This window comes from Mastacembelus armatus, chromosome 6, assembly GCF_900324485.2.
Source record: "Mastacembelus armatus chromosome 6, fMasArm1.2, whole genome shotgun sequence".
Taxonomy (NCBI): domain Eukaryota; kingdom Metazoa; phylum Chordata; class Actinopteri; order Synbranchiformes; family Mastacembelidae; genus Mastacembelus; species Mastacembelus armatus.
In genome coordinates, this window is record NC_046638.1 from 19953815 (window position 1) to 19973273 (window position 19459).

The 19459-nt window shown below is 40.5% G+C and overlaps 1 protein-coding gene across 2 annotated transcripts in view; it reads right to left on the reverse strand.

Annotated features, from left to right (window-relative positions):
- The window catches only part of btbd11b (BTB (POZ) domain containing 11b), a 58219-nt gene that overhangs the window by 18029 nt on the left and 20731 nt on the right, over positions 1-19459 (reverse strand). The window contains exon 2 of one of the 2 annotated variants that reach the window (XM_026311456.1): positions 1322-1477. In XM_026311456.1, the coding sequence (XP_026167241.1) occupies positions 1322-1477 (156 nt within the window). Of the gene's footprint in view, positions 1-1317; positions 1478-19459 lie in introns of those variants that run through there. The other variant, XM_026311457.1, reaches the window with a different exon arrangement.

A 19459-nucleotide genomic window follows, 5' to 3' on the forward strand; every position in this document is an offset into this window, starting at 1 on the left:
GTAAGTTATTAGACATCACATCATCATATAAGACAATGCAAATGCAAAAGAGACTTGCAGTTGACCAGTGCTGCACGTATTCAATAAAATAGATGTCTTTGAATTTTAAATTCAGAGCCTATAGCTAGAGGCTCTGTGAGATTGCATAGCAATGCTTTAAGGTAAATGCAAGAGTCAGTATGGTAAGAAACTCAATTAGACATTTTAGCATTTTATTCCTATAGCCATGTTGCTTATGGCAAAAAAGCACTCTCTTCAATCGCATATATGTGATGGGTCACTTTTCCTAAGAGCACTGAAAAAACACTGAAGATAATTTCAGCTTATGCGTCAGATGGTTTGAATAGTGCTCCACTAGATTTTCAGTCCAAGAATAAAATTCTTGTATTGAACACTGAGTATTTTTGGCATGAAAAATGTCAAATTTCAAAGCTCTTGAGTATCAGCCCAAAATACCAGGTGTTAGCAATTTCAGAATTAAAACACAGCTATTAGCTTTCTGCCATATTGACCAAATACTAATACAGTCCACAAAAACACAGCCAAAAGTATGGGGATGCTCCAACATTATACTCACATCTGACTTGAATATTAATGTATAATCATGGGCATTAATGTAATTCCCTAACAGCCGACATTCTTCTATTTCCATGTGATTCTAAGACCTGGCTGCAGTGCTTTGTCCCTGTTCAGTCTCACAGGCCTTTTTCAAAGAGGCCATTTTGACTCACAGTAGGAGGAGCACAGGTTTAAATATTGAAATTAATGATGGATGGATGAATTCTCTTTTCTCTGTTTCAGTTTCAGGGTCCTGGTGTTGTGCATGCTGGCTCCGTGACACACTATCATGGCATGCGGGGATACTTAAAAAACAGAGCCATTGTTAATGTTATTAGTAACACCTGTGCTTTTCCTGCTATGACAAGTCAAAGTGTCTGTTGTGGAAAAAGGCCTATTAGTGAGGCTGGGTGCTGGTGTTGGATGATAAGGCCCAGCTCGCGATCAGTGCTCACATTTTTCCCAGTGTTGCTGGATGAGTCCAAGGTTAGGATTTTGTACAGGCCAGTCTGGTTCTTTTACATCATTCTTGGAAAATCAGTTTTTATGGACCTCAGCCTGTGCATGTTGGCATTGTCATGATGAAAGAATAAAGTGTCTTCCTAAAAACTGCTCTCAGACTCCTCAGCAGACACAGTCGCACTAGAGCAGCTGGTCAGTGTGATCCCACTGATACAGAGAGTAAAGAAGAAGGTCGCTGGTAGTCCTTCTCCACCCAGACCTTTCCTGTCACACCCACATACACACAACTCACACAACTCACTGAGTTCAGAGATGCTGCCCACTCTTGTGGACAGTAAGCACTGTTCAATGGAGCGCAGCTCAGACTGACTGTAGGCATTTCCATCCCCGCTCTTCCCTGCTCGCTGCTGCGGTTGATCCCTGTGAAGAGTCAGACCCTCAGGTAGGCTGAGCACACCTGAGAGGGAGAGCAAAAGAAAAATGGGAAAAATTATTATTGTTTTTTAATTAAGGAATGTAAAAGATATAATATCCCCTCTTAAATATCAGTTATGTGTCCCTTTATGTGTTTGTCTTATGAATGAGAAAAATAATTTTAAAAAAGCCTAATGTGAAAAAGTAATATGTGTAATTATTTGTATGGCAAAATTGAGGATAAGAAAAGCAGCAAATTAAGGCCACACCTGGTTGTAATTATGCCTCCTGGCTGCACCTTTTAGTGACTTCTCTCAAAAGTCAAAACGTGTAAATTTAAAATGAGTTTTCACTATTGACACCCGACTGTTGGTTTACTCTTCCTCGCTCTGAGGGTGACGAGGCAGACTGCTCTCCCTCTTCTCTCTCACTGACAGTTTCCTGTTCCTCTGCAGTGTCGTGCTACACCCTTCTTTCTGTCAGCTAATGGAATGGCTCAGAGCTGTGACTCTTTGCTTAGCTGTCTAATCGCTGTGAAAAAAGTAGCTTTGGCTTTATTGGCTCCTCTCTCAAAATATGCTCCTAATTTATTGCACATGCTGCCGACAGCAAAGGTGACATTCTTCATTCCTCTTGTGGGAGTAGACAGTCATTCTCATTTTAATTTTCCCCAGTGAGATAAAAGAGAGTCAAAAAGTAAGAGATTACTGTACGAGCATTTCTGGGAGGGGAGGTCAGAAAAGGGGTGAGGCCTTTATGTTTTCTGTTTATACTGAATTGAGTGTGGTCATCTGTGTCAAACCTGATGCCAACACTACCCACAATGCAACTTGACCACCTGCAATTCAGTTGGAGAATGTGGTGGATTATTCTAGCAGCAGGTAATGTATCTGGTAAGTTCCTGTCTTTTATCAAATTATCATTATTAGATTTCAAGCAGCTTTCTCTGGAGACAGAAAAGGGCTCTATACAACTTTTCTAATATATCTAGTAGTACTCTCCTGTGATGGACTGGTGACCTGTCCAGGGTGTACCCCTGCCTTTCACCCAAAGAGAGCTGGGATAGGCTCCAGCAGATCCCTGTGACCCTAAAATGGGAATAAGCGGGTACAGATGATGATGATGGATGGATGGATGGATGGATGGATGGATGGATAGTAGTATTCTCCAAAAGAAAAATTATTTCAATATTGGTTGAATTATAAATGGAATATACTGTACCATCTTAATTTTTTCTATATCCTCTAATTGTTGATAGCGAGAAATATTGCACCAATTTAATTTTACATTTTTTTTTACAATAACTAAATCCACAGTGCTTTAAAATGTGCTGATTTTAAAAGACTTCTGATTCTACACTGTTTCTGTGTTTTCTGTCCAGCCTCCGTTATGAGACTAATATGTGGCAAAAAACATCTGGAAATAGGTTTCAGAATCCTTTGGCCTATAAACCTACAGAGCAGTTGCTTATAAACTGGTTGCAAAAGCTCCATATCTGTATCTTTGTTTGGGTTTGACAGGAAAACTACTGACAACCTGTACGACCAGGAGACACCACTGTCTGCGACAGAGGACTCAGGTTGCCTAAGTGGGCTGTTACAGGAGTCCTCACAGGAGCTGAAACGATCAATTATGAGGAAAAGAAACTTTGTTTCTTCAGGAATGTGTCTGCTCTGAAATGCCTCATTTTCTGCTTTATTGGCCTCTTTCTTGAGCAGTTGTGCAAACTCCAGGAAATCCATCTTAAATCATTTAAAGCTGCAGGATGCCTTTCCTGGCACCTCCTCACACTCACTTTCTTCTCAAACAATTATATTCTAAAGTAAATAGCCCACTCAGAGCGTGACCCTCCTCAAGACTAAAGGGCCGCAGGTGTGATTTGAACATTGCACCTCAGACACCATAATTTTCATAACTGCATTTTAAAAACATCTCATTCACATTAATCCTTGTCTTGTCATCACCTTCTGTTTATGTATGTTTCTATTCTTCCTTAATTAGATTTTTTTGCTACAGCGGCTATAACAGCAATCAAACAAGATTGCCAGCACATATTGTAGGGTTACATGAGTGAGTATAACTAGGACCTAAAGCGTGTAGGAAAGGAACGTAAACAGAGAAAATTAGTCTACTTTCAAAACTTTAAATGGATAATTTATATATAATAATATGTAAACTATTTAAACAAGACAGTTGCCCAATAGTAATCTCAAAGTACTTTACAAAAGCAACAACTGTAAACAAAAAAAAAGCATATGTGATAACCACAGGATGAGTAATGAGGTTTTCACCTTAAGGTATTTTGATGTGTAGGAAAAGCACAGTTGTACAAAAGAAATATAATAATAATAATAATAATAATAAAGAAAGAAAAGATGGGGCTGAGTGGTTAGCACTGTTGCCTCACAGCAAGAAAGTTGTGGGTTCGCATCCCAGCCTTTCTGTGTGGAGTTTGCATGCTCTCCCTGTGCTTGTGTGGGTTTTCTCCAGGTACTCTGGTTTCCTCCCACAGTCCAAAAACATGTATGTCAGGTTGATTGGTGACTCTAAATTGCCCATAGGAGTGAGTGTGAGTGTGTGAGGTTGTTTGTCTCTATGTGGCCCTGTGATGGACTGGTGACCTGTCCAGGGTGTACCCCTGCCTTCCACCCGAGAGAGAGCTGGGATAGGCTCCAGCAGATCCCTCTGACCCTGATCCAGGAAAAAGCGGGTATAGAAAATGGATGGATGGATGGATGAAAGAAAAGATGGCTGAATATTACTGGGACACTTGAAAACAACAGATTTTCAGGTGTGGAAAAGATCCAATAAATTTATTGTAGTCAAAACCACAACAACAAAAACATATTAAACACCTTACTGTTACATTTGTGCTTTTAACTGCCCAGCTCCTTAACCTTGGTTCATGGGATTAACAGGACCAGCTGACAGTAAAGTGCTGAATGCTCTTAGGATGGACTGAGGCAAGGTGACTCACTGGCTCTCGTCGTCCTAATGCAAGGCACTGTCTCCCCTCTGGGAGGAACTGATGGAGCTCTTACATGTCAACCAGTGACTGTAGCCACTCTCTCCCTCTCTGTGTTTCTGTGATGAGCATTCTTGCTTCTATCTTCCTCATGATTACCACTGCACCAGAAATCTCCCAGGAAATGTGTAGTGTAACTGCACAAAAATAAGCATTTAACATTTGGTTGTTATTTTGGGAAATGATATTAGACACTTCTCTCTTTAAGCAGACCAGTCCCGTTTGCCATATGGCAGCTGTTCAGTGTTGCTCTGGACAGGAGAGGAGGCTGAATGATGCTCCAGGCAGGACACTGTCACTGGAGAAGAAGTAATGAATACAGGAGTTCCCATTAAGATGTCACTGAATGCACTTTAGTCATATTCTGTGATAGGTAGATGCAGACAAAAGATCTAGTGCGTGGTCAAGCATACATTTCACTGAGAAAAAAAATCTCAAATGACAATATAATCACAAACTTCCTTTGTTGTTCCGTCTTTGTTGATGAGTAAACATCGGTGCAGTCCATATTTACTTGCCCCAGCAAACTGTAAATGCATTTCAGCTTTATTTGCATGTACTATATAGATGTTCAAAACACTCAGACGTTAGCTTAGAGTTAGTAACAGACAATGAGGTGTAGCTGTGTATTTGTGTATTTCCCAGCAGCCTCTCTGCTGTTTCATTTCATCTCTGTGCCTTTATGAAGCAGACTCATAAAGCCTGGACATCAGAGGAAATTTTTTGGAAAGATCTGAAATTCGCAAAGATACAACCTGCAGTGTGTCCAATCGCACCTTTCTATTGATTTTTTTACATTTTTTAAATCACTGAAATCATGTTAGGAAAACAACGATACTAACACTGCACATGCAATAAGAGAAGAATCTTTATTTTCACTTTTTCTGATCTTGTATGGGCCTGTCTGTCAGAGGGCAGACTGCAGACTGGATCTACTCTTACTTGTCACAGGGTTAACTGGAGCAGTGGGGCAGGAATGCTGACCTCGATGTGGCTCCTACCCTGCACTTAAATCTATTTTGGAGGGATACGCAGAGAAATTTACTTCTGGAGTTGCAGTTTTGGTGGAACACTGGCTCTGGGTTTCACACACAGATAAGACAAAGAGAAAACCTAATCAAGCTTTGATTTGGCAAATTATAAATGCGCTAAACAAATAGGTACACTAAAGCGGTACTTGGATGAAGAAGATGTGATTGAGATCCAGCTTGACTGTGGTATTTGATTCAAGGTGCCAAGTAGGCAGTGTGACAGAATGAAAACAGCTTGATGATAACACAGTTAAAGTGGTAGCGCTAAACATAAGAAAAACACCATTTGTAGTGCACGATTACGGCTCTAAAGGGTTAATCATGTTGATACTGTACATGGATCACAGTAGTGCTGCCCCACTCTGGGCTCCGGCTCTGTTCTGCCAGGCCAGATGGCTACCATATGTGTACCATGTGAGTGATCATAGAGGGAGACATAGTGTGATGGAAAGCAGGAAACAGAGTAGTGACGTGGGTTAAGATGTGTAAGAATGCCTTTCCCACTCTATATGGCTGCTTTCTTCATTCTGAATAACCTATACTGTGTGTCAAGGTATAGAGGTAGAGGTGTAAATATGAAACATGTTTTTAGAAGTAGTGTTGGTATGCCTGAGTAGACTGTAAATCTCCAGAGGTACCATCTGAGTTTAGGTTCTCAGGTGACCACAGTGTGGTCTGAGGAAGCCACAAGTCTTTAATGGGTTAGTCCTGTGTTAGCCACAGGGATATAAAGGAATACTGCACAACCACGAGTCCTGTGAGAAAATGTGAGAAATGTACACGTGCAAATGTCTGGTAAATTAGGAAACTGGCAGAGGGGGAAGGCATGTGAACACTGGATGAATTACAAAAACATGCACGCACACACACACACACACACACACACACACACAAATTAATAAAAATCCAAGTTGCTTACAACAATAAAGTTTGGGCATAGAAAAGCCGACACACAGTTAATTATTAGTAATTAAAAAGTCCTAACTAAAGGCCCTTCATGGTTAGATAAAGTGGGACACATTCTGCAGAGAGAAAGATGTGTTCAGCTAAATCCAAACTCAAAATTTCCTATTGCTGGGTAACTACATTCAGGATACAATGTGCTGATATATCTTCTTACTGTCCCCAGCAGAGAGGGCTGAAAAAAGGTTGTGTGTTTGCATGATGTGTCGCTCTGAAAGAAACACACGAGCCTCCTGATGTGTTCTAGCACAAGAATGAGTAAACCGCCAAAGGAAGCAACTGTGGTTTGTTTATTTTTATGTTCAGATCTTCAGGAAGGATAGCACAACAAACGTCATCTGCTCTTGTAAAAAAATTCATTTATTGCTCTTTTACTGACTGACACCCCTCCTGCATATGGAGGTCAGAGGTCCAGTAGAGAACAATACGTTTAGAGAAGCCCAGGAGTCACTGTCTCAAAGCTTGTTCAAGGACATTTCAACTGGCTTCCTCTTAAACAATCAATTTAATCACATAGTCACCCTGTGGTGTTTCTGTTTCAACTGCTAGATGTGAGTGATGTGTACAGTCTTTTATTAGATTAGATTTTCCTGATTGAAGTCACACCTCATCGCCCTGAAGCAAGCCCATTAGCTCCCCAAGATATTGAGAAGAAAACAGTCTGATTCAGTGCATGCTCTCTTGCCTATAGCCTCTGTTGGCAGCCCTTTAATTACAGAGCTGTTCTTTTATAGCTAAGTATTTTCTAAAAGTGCATTTATTTAATTCGTAAAATCAATATTAATGGTGCCCTAATCAATATTTTTATATTAACAATGGACAAAATGGATATAGGTATTGTGAAAGGGATCTTTACCCAGCTTAGGTGTTCTCCACAGCTCCTCCAAGCTTTTCAGCATTTTTGGTTTAGCGATTGTTTTGGTTTTATGGCCCAGAATTTGAATATTTTGCTCCAATGTTATTCTACACTCATCAACTACTTTTCCAGTTGTTTGCCTTAAAAAGCTTTGACATGGCTATTCAGTGCTACTTAGAAGTGGTGAAAATAATGGCACATTAGCAGCAAAAAAGATATTTCAGAGAATACTAGAGCATTGGACTGAAATTCTTTTTTCATTTTTTTGGAAGTGAAAATAGGCATCTGTTTACTAACATGTTCACCATAAGTTTGAAGGGAAGAAGACATCGTTTTTCAGAAAAATTCTGCTCTGCTGCAGAGCATATGAGCTAGCATCAGGTAGTTAATGCTGAGAGACAATAAAAAGAGAGGCAGGGGGTCAGCTGAGTAGAGACTGGCCATTGAATGTGTTTCAGTCACTGCAGGAAACACACAGATGGAGGACTTGCGACGGGTGACTGACGCACAACAAGGGCATGACTAGAATTACGCAATCTTCTCCAATCAGATGAAAACCAGCCTGCCCAGAGGCTGTGTGTTATCCCACCCCGAGGTAGCAGCTCTCTCGCGATTGTTTCTCCCTTTTCATCTCATTTCTTCTGTCAGGGGTAATAAGTCTGCATGTAATATCCATGAGTCGCACGCTTCCCGCAGGATGCTTTCCAGACAATACTGGCAATCAGCAGCAGCAGGGAAAATTCTGAAGTCACTGAGCCGTAATCTCTCTGCTCGCCCTGAACCACCTCCCTACAAGCTTTTGGAAGAGTCTTAAAATGTAGTGCTGTCGTATTTTCGCCTTATAATTATCTCATATAATCTGATATAGAAAGAAAAAAGTGGGCTTGTGTGGTCCGTCACATTCCAGTAAAAGAAAGGTAGAGTCAGTGTGAACAATGGCTTTCAAAAATGTGAAACTCAAACAGACACAGCAATTTCCAAATGCAACAATGTTCTGAAGTAATTTTTCATTTAGCATTGAGGGCACTGGAGGAACTAAAGGATATGAGTAATGTCATGAAATGAGATTTGCTCTAGCGAGATATTTTCCTCTGGGTCATTTGAAAGAGGTGACATCATTACGAGCTGCTTGTAAAACACTGGGAATGCTCTTGGACATGAAAACACAGCGCCATAAACATGAAACAGTGCTAAGTAGATAAGATGATAAATCCTCATGGCAGCGTAGGTCCAGTCACTGCCTGTGTGCATGTTTGAATTTTAATTTCTACGTGTGTGTCTCTGTGTCACTATATCTGTCTTTTTTTGCATGTGCATGTGAGGCTAAGGTACAGTATTCCCAGGAAGTGTGTGGTGTGCATCTGTATTGCTCATTACTCAATAATGAAACAAACCCCAACTCTCATGTCATATTAATAATCTTTACCAACATTTTTACAGTAGCTGCCGTTTAATGAATATTTCTGCACCGCACATTTCTGTAACCCTGAGTTTACACTGTGGAGACTGCACTGTGTAAATTCTGCATTGCCATTTCTCTTGATAAAGTCTACCTACAGCAGCTGCTGCTACTCCTACTCTTCCTCTTTGCACCGGTACTGTAAATCACTAAATGTCATTTAGGTAAAGGTCATTATTAAAAGCAAGCGATTCACAGCAAGAGAGGAGGAAGATATTTGAAATGAGGGGAAGAGAGGATGATTCAAAGTATTCGAGTAAAAAAGCGCTGGATGTTAGGAGTGATGACAAATCATGCCACCAGGGTTTGTAATCCACAGTGCAGTGGAGGATGTACTGCACAGGATGAATGATATTTCAAATTTATGAACATAATTACACAGGAAACTGGCAACTATTGGGTTTGTGATTGTCCAAAACCTGTCATGCTCCTAGTGTCCTTTTGTGTGTGCGTGGACCAACAGTCTATCCCACATAGGAAAAAACCCCAGAGTCAGTTCAACGATCAAACAAGTGTTTATTTACAGATTCGTAATCCAACCTAGTCGAATTACTGGTGAGGAAGTGTCCATGCAAGCGCCCCCAAAGAGGGAAACTTCTGCTGAGTTGAAGGACCCGTGGATCCCGTGGTCCGAGAATGAAGGGCGAAGAAGAGGATCACTCACACCAGCGGCGGTCCGGTGAGAAGGGTTCCGTCCCCTCTGTTCTACCGTGAGAGTCCCACCCGTGTCTTTAGCAGGTAGAACCGTACCACAACACAGCGAGGTCCGACGCCTTCTCCGGAGACTGATGGCTGGATGAATGAGCGAGCGTAGGGTTCTGTATGATTTGTCAACAGACAACCTGGCAGCCTATGTCCGCCCAGGAACTGCTATTTAACGGCTAGAGGCAAAAACACAGGTGAGAGATGTTAACTTAATTGCGTCAATACTCTAGAATGTTATGTTACTACATCCTGCTAGTATTTCAGAATAAGAGTTCCTCTCCCGGAAGCTTGTTCCGGGACGTAACAAAACCAAAGCCAACAATGAAATTATCTTACTAACAAACATGCAACAAACATGTTCAACAACAAATGAAGGCACATCTTTGCACTGAGTGACATGATCATGAACAGGGACACTAATCTACTTTGAGTCACTTTCACAATGCTGCTGTAAATACTCACTAGTATATTGTCGTGATCCACATCGTCATCCTGTTAGAGGCTTTTGTTTTGAAGGATCAAACAGGATCTGTTTTTTCTCCATTTACTGCGTTTTGATTGATTTTCTGAATTGAATTCACCTGTGCTTTTTCCCAGTTTCAGATAAATACTATCCCTCTGCCATAGACAAACCGCCAGGTTGTCTGTTGTCTTCCAGCTGCCAAGGCCCAAGCTACTTCTGGTTATTCACTACCCCGATTTACACCACGTTGTGGAACTCATTCAGAAAACCACGGAGCATTGACGGAGTTTTTCTCACCACACCAAGTTAAGTAGTTCACACTTTGTTTCTTGGAAGACACTTTTCCCTAGTTTTTGTTCAAGGAGATTCTTTTTTGAAGTTTGGATCCGTAGTGATGCCTTGTTTTGTTTAATGAACTGATTCTAAGAAGAAGTGATCTCAGGAGAGTTTTTTGAGTTTGGATCCAAGGTGGTTGAGACTGTGAGTGGGATACTGAACCCCATTGTGACTAGCCATCCAGCTAAGGAGTTTTTTCTGTTGACACATGTATTACCTTCCCAGAGAAAGGAGGGAGCGCCTGCTAAGAGGAAGGAAAGGAGTGTTTGGAAAGGAGGGACTGATCCCTGTTATCTCTGAGTGTTCACCTAGATCATCTGGATCCCCTGACCAGGGAGATCAACATTGTTAGATTCTGCTCTGCAAAACCTACCGGCTCATCTACCTACCTCCAGTCCAGACTACCCCGGTGTTACCGATCCATGCCTCGACTGTAACCATGTCCGACTGTAACCACGTCCGCCATACCTGTATCATTTCCATTGACTGGTCACTCCACATTCATTCCCTGCACTTCATCTGTTTTTTGCTCAAATAAAGTCTGACCTTGATACCTGAGTGGGCGATTATTGGTCCCTTGTCTATTAGCAGCAAATGTCTATTATTCCACAAATGAAAATAAGCCCAGACAAATGCACCATTTGCTTGTGTGTAAGTCAAACTAAAGTGCCCTGGTAATAAAGATGAACATTGTCTTTTTGCTACACATAATCAGTCAGACACCAAATGTCTATTAGTCCACAGTTGAAAATAATAGACCCCAGCAACTGCTTTCTCCTAAGTAATGGTTGCTAAACATCACAGTGCCCAGCTGTGGTAATTGTCCAGCCTTTTTAAACCATTTATTAAAACCTTTTTTTTAATCTTCATTCAAAACTAATTGGCTCAAGTTCAATTCAATTCAATTTGTAATTCAATTTTATTTGTATAGCGTTAAATCACAAAACAAATCATCTCCAGCTACTTTACAAAAACAAAAAACCCAACAAATCCCTTATGAGCAGCACTTGGTGACAGTGGAGAGGAAAAACTCCCTTTAACGGAAGAAAAAACCTCCAGCAGAACCGGGCTCAGTTTGGGTGGCCTTGACCCGTTGGGGTGAGTGGGTACAAGTGCCACAAACAAATTGGAAAATAGACAGAGACTAAATGTTGGATTTGGTCTTTTAAGGGATTTTGTTGATAATAAAGAGTAACAGCAGTGTAATTCATTACGAATGTTTGCACGTTATTAACTTTTGTTCATTTTTTTTCTGCTCCTCCATGACCATTTCTGGGTTAGGGTTAGCCTAAGTTAATATGTTAAGTGTTATACACACACATACGTGCTCATGTGTATGTAATATCCATCCAGTATCAACACATAACTGCTAGCCACAATATGTATCTCCATTTTGCCTCTGCCCCTCTCACAAGCCCTATATTCTGCAAACAGGTGGAAATAATCTGATAACTGCTGCCATCCCAGCAGACCAGCCAGAACCCTGCTGTCTTGTGCGTCACAGAGTCATGTCAAGCACATGCTCCACTCTCTCGTTCCTCATTTACTTTCTAAGTGCTGGTTCATTTTATTCCCAGTAGGGCAGACTAGTCAGTTATCAGTTTCATGCATGATAACAACTAGCATGGTGTAAAACTATGAATCATGTGTTGTATGTGTGCTCATGTGAATTCTGTTTTCCTATGTTTGACTTTAAGTATAAGAACATATGTTTGTGTACATCTTTATGATTTCATAAGTACTTTTTTGGAAAAGTACTCAATACATTAACAGTGATAAGAGAAATCAGCACGGTGCTGAGTCTTTGACAGTTAAACACAGACTATTTTCCTCTAAAATTATTAAGATAAAAGAATAGCTTGAGTGACTTGTCTGACTTTCTCTTCTGAACACTGACTCATAACTCTTCCCAAAGCTGTTTAAGGGTAGGAGACCAGCAATTTATGAGGCATAGAGCTTCAAATTGCTTTGTAATTGTTTAACTCACCTAGCGTAATCTATCATTCTGACTTCTGCAAAGTGGCTGTGTGTAATGCAGACACTGACTGGAAGTGGGCCATGCCTGGCAAAGACTGATGAGGCGTGGGGCTGTGTGTCCCTCCCTGCTGTTCACCACCCCCATCCCTGCTCTTCTCCCGGGGATGACCCTCACTGTTCTGGACCTCTGTTAGCAAAGCTTCCTGTCACTTTGATTATGTGAGAACACACCTGTCGGAAATGTTATCATTCAATTTTAAAATGTGCTCAAATCCTCAGGAAAGGAGCCCCAGTGAACTCAAATCTACTGCTTATTATGGAAAACCTGGAAAGTCTGGAAAAAAACAAAACAATGTCCTCTTTGTTAAGTCTTGTGAGTGAACAATTGCTCTCATACTCAGCGGTGAACACTGGCCAAGCTATAATTGAGCAATTTGCAATATCACTCACTAAATCAGTCATGCAAGCTCATCTTTCAGAAACCATGCCTGTTACACTTGTAAAAAATGATGCTATCTGGTGTATTATAAACAGAAACTTTAAAAAACTGCATGCAAAACACAAGGATGCAAACAAATAATATTAGCCCTAAGCAGGATTGTTATTACAGGTTAAAACTGTCACCGCACACGGCAACAGTACATCCTTTAACAAAACACACAAACCTGCCAAAGCAAATATTGAAGGTATCATATTTTGGGTGTCTGCCCTGCACCAACTGACTCCAGTTGCAGGCAAATACCCAAGCAGGTAGGCTGGGTCTCCATCCAGCTCCCCTCTCCCCACCCCAACCCACACACGCCAGCGTCTCATGTTTTCCCAGTCTCTCCACCATGCACACTGGCTCTGCTGTAAGAAACACTGAGGGTGGAGGACGTTGGGGAGCAGCCACTTCAAATACAAATAGACAAATATGGGGTTTGGTCCACGACATGCTCACACACATCCATGCCCAGTCATACACATCTGTGGTACGTGCACATGCAAACATACACACATAGTATTCCTCTTTTCCTCTGTTCCTGCACCATGAGGTGTTGTGAGAGTCATACCCAGTGCATGCCAGGAACATAAATGCAAAAAGGAAGCCATTGTTCAGACGGCCAAGTTCAGTGTTCAACTCCACTCAGTTCTGGAGGGGGGAGGGTACTTTTGAAAGTTTAAAACAGCAAAATGCAGATACTGGAGTCTTTCAAAGACACAAATAGCACATAACGCAAAGTCTGTAGTTCTGCGATTTATGACCTCAAATACAGTTTGTGTGAAAAAAGAAAAATCTCATGAGCAATGCTTCTGAATGACTTGATCCTCCCAGCATGATAAATTGGGAAACGAGCACTTATCTTCATCATGTGCATACTCTTCTTCCCTCAGTGATTATTCATCTTCACCATCAAAATGCATATTTGCTGCTACACCCTCTAACCAGTGAAGCCACATATCCCACCACAGCATTGTTTCTCATATCCCTCTGTGTGAAGACATGTACAGTCCATCATCATCAGGTCAGTCATGCTCAGCTCATTAGTGGTAATTAATGGTTGCCAAGTCCCACGCTGCTCCGGGCTCTATGGAGCCCAAATCTAACTCTGGCTGGCCCCGCCCAACCCAGCTGAGGCAGGCACAAGTTGTTTTTCTGCTTGGTTGACTGTGGCACTTCATCTGTGCAGCTTAATGGACTTGGCTGAGTAATCAGAGATGGAAATTGGCCAAACCCAGAGAGCTTTGTTTAAAAAATAAAAATTGACCCTTTTAAAAAGTGAAGTCGCATCTTCTGTATATACTTTCTTCATGGAGAATGGTCTGACTCTGTCAACACAAAGTCCTCATAGTAAACAGTATCATTTATCCCTTCTAAGAAGCTATGAATGAAGTTTCATGCACATATGAAGTGCATGAAACTATGATCCCACATGGGTGTAGTGTTAACTTGTTTTGTTGTATTTGCCTTATTTCTCCATTTGAGGCCAGCTTCTATCGTCCCAGAGTCAGTGAAGTATAAAGGCAAGTCAAGTAAGCAAGTTTCAGTAAAGGTTAGCAAAAAGATGCCAATGACCAGCATTATTTAAAGCATGAGTAGTTGACTGCTACTGCACAAAATACATCTTTTTCAGTGCTCACACTGCAGTGAACATGAGAATACACAGACTTATAAGACTTGCACCAAGATAATGAGTCTTGTGTTGTCTTGTTCAGCAAAATGAGACCAGAAATACCCACAGACCTGTCACAGTTTAATATCAGCAGTCGGGTGGCAAAATGTCTCCACACTGGTATTAATAGGCTTGCGCCATCCATTCTTCTTGTTGCTTTGCTTGCAAGTAATGAGTTGCGTAATTGATTTTCGCTGTTTACATTACTTAGTGCCATTAAGTCATTAAGAGCAGTCTCTTCTGTCTTCACAATACGCATTCTCATATGCATTATATAATGCTGACTTGGCTGCCAGGGGTATTACAGCAAAGGGCTTGATGGAGGGTGTGAGTACAAATACAGAGCCCTCAAACTAAAATCTGCCTCCTAGAGTTTCCAAAACTGTCAGCTGCCTCTTCCAATCAAAGGCCCATTTAAAGTTAAAACTCTGTTCAGCCATGAAGATCTAAACTTGCATTTTTAAATTTACTCCAACAATGAACTGCTTTGGATGAGTGGCCTTTGTGTGTAGGTTTGGTATTAGAGCATGTTTGTGCACAGTGACAGTAAATCTGGCTGTGGCGATGAAGTTCCTTAGAGCACAGGAGCTGCCTCTATAAGCATGGATATGTTTTCTGCCTCACAAGGTGAAACCTGCACATCTGCATGCATGGTCACAAATCGTTCTTTGAAAATGTGTCTGTATGAAGGACTGTATGCCACACCACATGACATAGCTTTATGTTATCCATGTGTTCCTCTCAGTGCTGTCGAAGTGAAGGATGAATGATGCTGACACAGCCTTTAAACATGTCAGGCACCATCAACAGATATTTCCACCATATAGATGGACGACATCAAATCATATGAACTATTTAAAAAAAATCAGCGGCCTTCTTACTAAAGGCAAATCAATGACCAACAGTGGTAAACTGCCTTGAAATTACCCAACCGAGTAATCAGAGCAGTGAAGCTGAGGTAAAATCTTCTTTAACAAAGTCCTTGAGGGTGAATAATCACACGTTGGGACTGTAGAGTTAAAATTACATTTGTTTTGTCTTGTCTGTGACAGGTACTATGAGATTCTTGCTCAAGGCAGAAAAAACATCAGTTCTCTATTGTCCATTACACCAGATAATAATTATGTTAGTAACTGTACCCACTATGAGCATTAAGTGACTTCACCACAAATTTATATTTTATATTTTTGAAGTCTTCCTACATACAGTGTCTATGCTACATTTCTATGCATTTTTCTTTTGTTTTTTTTTTTCATTCTTTGAGTTTCATCTTGTCTTGCAGTTCAGCAGGGACCTGTTCAGTCCAAACAGACTGATGTGGAAACAAAATACAGAAGATGGAGAGAAATATGTAGTGTGACCTAAATCCAATGTCAAATGCTGCTTTAAAAACAAACACACTGCTCCACACTGACATATTGACACCCACAGTGACATTTCTTAAAGCTGACAGTTTGTGCTTTGCAGGGATTATGGGAGCTATTGTTTGACTGCCATTATGTTTTTTATGTTTCCCAAAAATTGAACTGAAATATTGTCTACCATCAAAATATTTAATGAAGCAATGGTGTTTGCATATGTAATGTGTAATGTCTCGCATTTGAAAATAACATGTGCACATAATGTGACTTTATCTTCATATATTTCAGTTACCAAAGTGTACCTGCAGATAGAAAGGCACAGCACGACCTACAGTTGATGAGGACCTGGGTAGATACATGCAGGCATACTGTCCCAGTACACTAAGCAATATAAATATAACCGAACAGGTACAAGTGAGAGGAAACAGATAAAAATTAATTTATTCGCTCACAGGAAAAAAGATATTACTTTTTCATAAAGGTGGAAAGAGGCAGCGAATTTTGGGGCAGGTAGGTGGCCAGGGAAGCAGGAATCAGTTTTGTTGTGAGAGCTGCCATTCCAAAATCAAAGTCAGAGTTGGTGTTGTGGTCAGACATCACAGCGGGTTGTGTATTCTGAGGAGCTAACAGTGTGAAGGGAGGATGTAGTAGATGAGTCGGATGAAAGGAAAATGCTTAGGTAGACTGAGTTGGCAGCAGAGGTACAGCAGCAGGGCTTGAAAGCTTGAGTGGAAAGTGAATGATTGACTGTTTATTGCAAAGTCAACTTTAACAGTAGTAGTCAATGACAGAAACCCCTGAGTGGAGGTCAAAGCAAATGATGTGTGCGAGGCAGCAGCAGGAGCTTTAGAGCAGTTGTTGCAAGAGGAAAAGTCACTTGATAAGCTTTATTTAAGAGATAAAAGTGTAAGAACTGCTTGTTGAACTGGAGCATGCTTGCTTATGCTGTTTGAAAGTTTGATAGTATATGTAGTACAGCATATCTACAGTATGTTTTCTAGTATGACATGTTAAGTAATATTCACTGGACTGAAAATACAGCTGATCGGGCACATATTGCCTTGAGGGCCACTGGATCAACATTTTAAGGAAATGTTTATTATTTTTGGCAAATACCCTTAAAGTATTTGCTTTCTGGGTTACAGTGGTTAGCACTGTCACCTCAGAGTAAAAAGGTGCTAGGTTCAAACCCTGCTTGACCCTGAGACCTTTGCATGTTCTCCCTGTGACTGTGTGGGTTTTCTCTGTCTGTGTGGCTCCAGCTTCCTCTTACAGTCCAAAGACATGCAGATTACATTGTCTCTAAATTGCCCATAGGTGTGACTGTGTGTGAGTGTTTGTCTCTATGTGTCAGACCAGTGATACACTGGTGGTCTGTCCAGAGTCTCAACCGATTGGCTGCAAGTTTCCCCCGACCTTTGAGAGGAATAAACAAACTAGACAATAGATAGATAGATTCAAAAGTTTGATGAGAAGATCAATAACGTTCTCATGTGATCCTGTGAATATGATGCTAGAACTGGTTAACTTTTCTTGAGACAACTGGAAATAATGTGAACAGCTAGTCTGGTTCTGGCTAAAAGAAACATTCATCCACCTTTAAAACTTACCAATTACCACATTATAGCGTGTCTTTTAATCTCTACAAAAATATTGCTTTTGTTTTAGATTTTTTTTTATTATTTTTCCCTAATTCCAGTCTTTGTGCTTTGCTAATCTGACCCAGCTCTAGCTTCAGTAAATTTAAATCAGTATATAATTGAAAAATGATATTTGTTGTAGCAGGTGTTAGTTGAAAGTAAAGTCAGTTTTTTAGTTTCAGTGAACTATTTTCAAAGGTGCTCTTGACTGTGTCTGAGCTTTCTGATGGAGTGAATTTCAGTGTCACACTTACACACTAACATTTACATTTAGTGATGAATAGGCTAACAGTGTCATTATTAGCCTGATGTCCTCTGTGTTCTGTTATGAATGCAAACAATGATTTATGGCACAGTTTTGCTCCATCATGTTCTATTGGAGAATAACATTTGTATCATGCTTAGTCTGAATTTATTTTTTATGCTTTAATTTGTCTGCTCATTCAGAATTAAAAGCTCCTGGGTACTGAAATAAAGAAGTATTGTCTGTGAGAATGAAGCCATTCATTGATCCTTCTTTCCAGTACCCTCCGCCCACTCCCAATAAAAACAGATTAGGCTTCCATACAGAAATGACAAACAGGCAGACACCATTACAAAGAAAACAAATGAAAGCGTATTGACTTACAGCACCCACAATTAAGGTTGAGTGATTAGAGAGAGCATTGCTGCCTTGCCAATTTATATTCTTTGCCTTTACATTGTGAAGAAAATCCATGCCTTCACTAAGAAAATTCTTCATTTGATTTAAATGTATTTACTTTTCAAAATACAGCAGAAATAGAAAATTCAGTTTCTCAACAAACTCACTTTATAAACCTGAAGGGCAGGAGGTAAAAACATTAATCTAATTTCACATTTACTCATCAATTTGTAATACAAAACTAATTTCTTTCTATGCTCATTAAAGGGCAACATTTGAAATGCTTGTTGCTGCAGGTTTTCACATCACACACACTGTATGTCTGTTTTTCCTAAACACTGATAAAAATGATACAGTATGTAACTAAGCTAACACAAACTTTGGGACCAAACAGAAGCTGAATCTCATAGTACTGATTAATGCCATTCCAGTAAATGCTTTAAGGCTTCCTACAAATGGCCCATTAATGCATTTTCCATTTAACTAATCAATGAGAAACAACAAGAAAAACCTGAGTTCCTAAAACTCTGAACCACATTGTTTTAATTAACTTTTAATTTTGGTGAAATCAGAATGAAAACACACAGAGGAAAAAAATGGTGAATCTTTGCTTGATAGTCACCCATAACTGACTGAAATTGCAAAACAGCATGAAAGGCAGAGGTGATGTATGGGGTTATCTGTCTGATTGTTATCCTCCTGAAATGATCGATAATTCACTCAGATGAATGTGACGCTGTTTTTCCCTTGTACCCTAAATTAACAAGAGAACAATGTACCAACGCCTGATCTTTAAAGCACAAGTTTAATGGCCTATGAAAATGCAGGAGAGGTCTCAGGAGTAATTACAGGCGGATGGTTTACTGAATGTATCAGGATTGAAGAAGAGCTTCAGTGGACATTCATCTTGCAAATGGAAAGTCAGTGGACTCATCTCAGAATAGCAGCTTGTGCTACACTGGTGCCACTGGGCCCCTGCAGAGGATTTATATTTGCCAGAGATTTTTTTATTTGCCAATGAATGACTGGCAAGTCAGTCATGTCCTCCCTGGAGGGAGGGCGTTGGCATTCCCTTTATTTACTACTGGTCAAAACAGAAGAAAATCACAGATATAGTGTCCACAGTGATGTTAGACAGGGCAGATGAGGGGGATTTTCTATTTTCTTTTACTTGTCACATGCAAGAAAACACCTGGGGCCACTGAGCAGAAAATAACAGGTACGAAGCAAGATACTGCAGCCTCCTGAATGACAGGTAATCTGACTCTGCAGAGGACGCCAGACGGCATCCACACTTTGTGAGGTGTTTCGTGTGTGTGTATGTAAGTGTGTGAACATGCACAACTGCACAGACCAAACAGAGATCAGTGTGTATTTTTGCTTCTGTTGCTCTGGTGAAACTACAGTTGTGAA